Here is a 5,224-nt window from a genome sequence, read left to right as displayed (position 1 = left end):
CTGTGAACTGCGCAGGCTAGATATAGGCAATTTGTGCGGTTTCTATGCTAAAGTTCTTGCATTTACGCATACAAATTGAAACATGATCAGTTCAAACCTGCGCGAGTGTTTTTTTTTGTTCATCCATTCACATTTAATGTCACAGTGACCATCAGTTCAAGGCTGGCGTTTCACTTTGTCGACTGAACCCCTCCCCCCGAGTCTTTTTATAAAAATACCAGCCCAGATTGAAACCAGCTCGGAGCTTCCAACGTCATTAGGTCATTCATGACTACATTTACCGATCAAACTGAATAAGTATATTATTTTTTGCATGCTTCTCTTGTTTGTCTTTATACTCAGTTTGCTTAATCCAATTAGAGCCTAATTTTTTGTATTATTTTTTCTGCCTAACAGAAAACAAGTTTGCCCAGGTCTTTGTGGATAGCATTTTGACTTGTGCTAACCACGCTACCCCTTGCAGGACAGTGTCTACTTAGTAAAAGGGCGGAATGGAGGGCATGGTATACGATTATTAGGGAGTAATTACTAGCAAGCGTCAAGAATGTAAAAGTGCCGCAAGCACTAGTACACATATGGCTGCAATTAAGATTGCGTTTGATAGACTGGCAGAAAAGTTGGTGGATAGAGGGAATGAGACAAAACAATAGAAAAAATAATTTGTCACTGCTTTCATCTCTCCTGTGGCTGGACAGGGTGAACGAGCACCAGCACGAAAATAGTCTGTTCCTTATTCGCGTGTAAAAAAATGCAAACAGCACTTAATAAAAAAAAGTGCACAACGTCAGCCGTAGTGCGTACAAAATGTGTTGCGCAGCCAACACTGGCCGAGGAAGTACGGTCGTCCAGCAGGATGTCTCCAACAATGTTCATGTAGACATTGGCACAGGCTATATGTATTGTCCACGGTGCACACTTCTAGGTGCTCGTCCACAATTTGCAGAAGGCAAAGCAGCTGGTCTGACGGCACTTCCAAAAATCCCCTAGTCTTTATTTCGGTCAGTGCACTTGGCTTTCGGGAGGTGCTCCTCAGTGTTTGGAGGCAGTCCTTGCAGCTTATTTTAGTAAACTTTCTTGCAATCTAGCCACCAAGGTAGTCCAAAATGCAGTCCTTCGTTGACTCCGGACGATTGATATCTTGCATGCACTCAGCCGCCTCCAGTAGTATATCGTCCAAAAGAACTGCCAGGGTACCAATCTGAAACACAAATATCTTGCTCTATCACTCAGTGAATTACATGAGTGTAAAATTTTAAGCACCAGAAAGCATAATAGATCTTCACTGCATTTAAAACGAGACGTGTATGCCCATTAGCATCAAATGGTTAGACAATCATTATCACATTTCTATACAGTGCACAGGTACTCTGGAAGTGGTTTTGGTGTTTGTTATTACAAGGCTTACCTGGTTAGCAATAGGTTCTTTATGCTGAAAGAGATCTTGCATTTTTAAGAGTGGGCGTGGCCCATCTTCATTTTAGTCAGCGCTATCACTTTTTCGTTTGGTTGATTAAGCAAAAAGTAAGCACGTTCATTGCAAATGCCGCGCTTCAAGTAAACCTCTAAAACACAAACACTGTCGCGATTTATACAAAAAAACATCAGGAATGGCGGCTTACCGCACTGAATTCGTTGACTTCATGTTTGCCTTCATGATGCACTGATCTATAATGAGCATCTCGCGGCCCGATAGCTTCTGAATGGTTTCCTGCATGCCACGTTTTTCATTTGCCTGCGCCTTCGCTTTTGCGAGCTTCCGCTGACACGAATGAAGTTGTTGCTTCACACTGCGAAGTTGGTCCTTCACCCTTTGCAGCTCTGAGGCAAAGCAAACGGCGTGCTCAGTTAGGCATTCTGCATCAGCACCGCCAAGGCGATTTACAGTTCGTACTTCCTCTGCAAAGAGTGACCAAGAACGAATATCGTAATGAGAGTGATGCCAGTTTGCCTGCGTAGTGAGCAAGTAGCATACTCCAAAGGTGTGCACCAGACTTACCGTGAATTTCTTCTTCGGCTGCATCGGTGACGTCTGCAGTTGCGACGGCCGCAACTTCGGCTTCAGCGCAGTTTGAAGATACCGCTCGCAGCCTTTTTGCAGGTGGGCGCCGTTTCAGTGCATGCGAACGTTCTATGGAGTTAGACAAGTACACACATACGCCTTGGAAAATTCTCGGAATGGCGTCTTCTACCAGTTTGGGTCGATCGCGTGGCAGTGACACAAAGTTTCCATTCCCTGTACACACGTCCGCACGAAGAATGTCTCCGGCATCAAAATGGTTTTCGCACACGCGAAAGTACTTCAATTCAAACGAGAACCCGGCAGCGAATTCAAACGAGAACCCGGCAGCGAGCAATCCGAGAACCCGGATTGCTCGCTTCCACCTGTCGCGTAGTTCCGGGTTGGCTGGTAAACAGAATAGGGAGACTTTTTCGTCGACGCCCTTGTATCCGGAGCGGCAGCCTGGCTCACAACAAATGTTAGGAATCACTGCTATGGTGAATTACGAAGTGTCGATGTCACTACATGGAGAGACACGTTCAGGCGAAACAAAAAACAAACACGCACAACAGCACGCTGCGCCGACACTCCGCTTTCTGGCGGCAGCGCCGCCTTCCCCGTCGCCCTTCTAGCGACGCCAGCGCCGCGGCGCCGCAACTGCGGGCGCTATATGAAGCTCTCCCATAGCGTTACGCGGGAGTTTCATGACCAGGAGAAAAGTATTGAAGGACCCTGGTTATAGATTAAAAAAAAACGAGTTAACTGCAGCGCAACATTCCATTCATGTTTCCGTCTTCCTCGAGTAGCAGAATGCGCAGTAATTGGTACGGGGTCATTTATTGCAGTCGGACCTCGAGCGCCAAAAACGGTTTTAGTTAGTTATTCTATATGCTAATCTTCGGCCGTAAGCCGTACGTGGAATTTTTTTCCAGTCGATACTTCTAAAAAGAAAAAAAAAACAAAACAAATAAAAGAAAGCCTGCGCGGTGCCCTAATTAGTGGCTATATAGTTGATACGGTGTTGCGCTGCTAAACTGGAGCTCGCGGGTTCAATCCAGGTCGCAGAATTTGGTAGAAACGAAATGCAAAAAGACTCGTGAACTTTTGTTTAGGTGCACGTTAAAGAACCCCAGGTGGTGAAAACTAAACATGATGCCTCATCACCAAATCGTGCGTTTGTCACGTAAAACCGAATAATTTGTTTAAATGAAAGATAAAAACAGGTTCTTGCTTTCTTCGGCTTATTTCTAGGGGTGTAAACAAAGTAAATTATTCTCGAGTCTGATTTCCGCGAAAAATATGTTACGCTTATCCAATATTCCATACATAAATGTAATGCCGTTCCCAAATTTATGGCCGCTGAACACAGCAGTGTTTGCGTCGCGACGAGATGGAAAGAAGTGTGCGTGCTTCGCCTTCAACAAACAACAACCAAAAGAGCTTTATTATTAGGAAGCAGTGGCTTTTATAGACCGTATCGCTAGTGTCACAGCGGTGCTGTAATTGCTGACGCTGCCTAAGCTGGCGAGCTATCTTATCACACATCTTCCTTTTTGAATGAAGCCACTCTTGTTACGAAGCTTGAAGTCGTTCTTGAAATCACACACCATCCGCTTCGTGTGTGATTGTGACAGGGATCGTTATACTGTTGCGCCCTGCTTGTTTCATCACTGCCTATTCCTGGTGATTCCGCTGTCAGTGGCGTTGTTCCTCGGCCATCTTCTAAACTAGTCGTAGGCAGCGGGACGAGATGAGTGCGATTTCTGCGTAGAGAAGTTTCCCCGGAGTCGACCCAGTACGATCTGGGCTCGTCGGTGCTTCCTCGAACGACTCCTCTCTGGAGGTGTACGATCCATACGTCTGCTCCTTCAGATAGCTCGGTAACATTGCGCCCTCCGTGGCGTCGGTCGTAGTCTCTCTTCTGGCACTGACGCTGCGGCCTCTCAAAAGCTGCCAGTTCTTGGAAGTCTGGCGTCCGAGCCTGGAGGCTTTCGCTAGATTTTGGCAGGGCCGTGCGCAGTCGTCTCCCCATGAGCAGCACGGTGGGGTTGTATTCGTCGTTCAGTGGGCTTGCCCTGCAGGCCAGAAGAGTTTTATCAGCGTCAGCAGTTTTCTTTAAGAAGCCCTTGATAATTTTAACGGCGCACTCTGCCATTCCGTTGCTCTGATGATAATGAGGCCTAGACGTCACGTGTTGAAAGCTGTACTCTGTTGAAAACTGAAAATTCAGCGCCGAAGGCTTTTGAGAGTTGCGGCCCATTATTGGAAACAACTACTTCTGGAATCCCGTGTCTGGCGAAAATGGATGTGCAGTGGTTTATTACTGCTGATGAAGTCAGGGTATTCAGCGGTACGAGCTCCGGGTATCGTAAAAAATATTCCGTGACGATCAGCCACCATTTTCCCTCAAGAAAGAATAAATCAATCGCAATGCGCTGCCATGGCCTATCTGGAAACTTGGTCTGTTGCAGAGGCATCTTTCGCTTGGTGCTCTGCTTGAGGACGCTGTGGCAGTTCTTAACAAGTCGTTCAATGTCAGCATCGATACTTGGCCACCAAACTGAGCTCTTGGAACGTGCCCGGCACTTCTCGATTCCGAAGTCTCCCTCGGGAATTATTTTAAGGACGGGCTGCCGTAGTGTCGATGGGATCACTATCCGAGAGCCGTACAGGTTTTCAAGAAGGGCAATGCCTTGCCTCTCATTCCAGTAAGGCTTCAGGTCCAACCCAACGTCTCGACGGCTTCGCCAGCCTTTTGTACACAGGTGATAAGCGCTTGACATACCGGGTCTTGCTCTTGCTCCTGGGCGATAAGATGTAAACTCGGCGCTGTTACCGGGACTGACGAAGCCACCAATCGCAGATGGCCCTGGATCTTGTCCTCGAGTTTCATGGATTCCTTTTGTGGAAGAGGTGACCGAGAAAGCGCGTCTGCCACCGACAGGTTCCGGCCTGGAACATACACAATGTCATACGTGTAGCGCATCAGACGCATGCGCAATCTTTGTAGCCTCGGTGCTAGTTAGTCAATTCCTTTTGACCCAAACAAAGACACAAGTGGTTTGTGATCTGTCTCGAGGCTAAAGCGCTTTCCTACGAGATGATCACGGGACTTTTCACTAGCCTACACGAGGGCAAGTCCTTCTTTTTCAATTTGAGTGTATCGCCGCTAGATGGTTGTAAGAAATCTGGAAGCACAAGAAATCACTTTGAACTGACCATCTT

The 5,224-nt window shown here is 47.0% G+C and overlaps 1 protein-coding gene across 1 annotated transcript; it reads right to left on the bottom strand.

Moving 5' to 3' along the window:
• Window positions 1-1,005: 1,005 nt before the first annotated feature.
• Window positions 1,006-3,886, bottom strand: LOC125944117 (uncharacterized). Its single transcript, XM_049664086.1, has 4 exons — window positions 3,799-3,886; window positions 1,997-2,128; window positions 1,620-1,896; window positions 1,006-1,198 (listed from the first exon to the last, which is right to left on the bottom strand). Exons 1-4 carry the CDS (start codon window positions 3,884-3,886, stop codon window positions 1,057-1,059), a joined length of 639 nt encoding a protein of 212 aa, XP_049520043.1. The 3' UTR covers window positions 1,006-1,056.
• Window positions 3,887-5,224: the final 1,338 nt, after the last annotated feature.

This window comes from Dermacentor silvarum, chromosome 1, assembly GCF_013339745.2.
Source record: "Dermacentor silvarum isolate Dsil-2018 chromosome 1, BIME_Dsil_1.4, whole genome shotgun sequence".
Taxonomy (NCBI): Eukaryota; Metazoa; Arthropoda; class Arachnida; order Ixodida; family Ixodidae; genus Dermacentor; species Dermacentor silvarum.
This window is presented reverse-complemented; position numbering and strand designations above follow the sequence as displayed.

What these genes read in the sequence shown, in the direction of transcription:
- LOC125944117 (XM_049664086.1), bottom strand. Translation starts at nt 3,886, where the DNA reads ATGTTACCGAGCTATCTGAAGGAGCAGACGTATGGATCGTACACCTCC. An exon ending in AGCACCGACGAGCCCAGATC is followed by an intron (nt 2,129 to 3,798) that starts GTACTGGGTCGA and finishes CTAACTCCATAG; the next exon opens with AACGTTCGCATGCACTGAAA. An exon ending in AAGTCAACGAATTCAGTGCG is followed by an intron (nt 1,199 to 1,619) that starts GTAAGCCGCCAT and finishes TTTGTGTTTCAG; the next exon opens with ATTGGTACCCTGGCAGTTCT.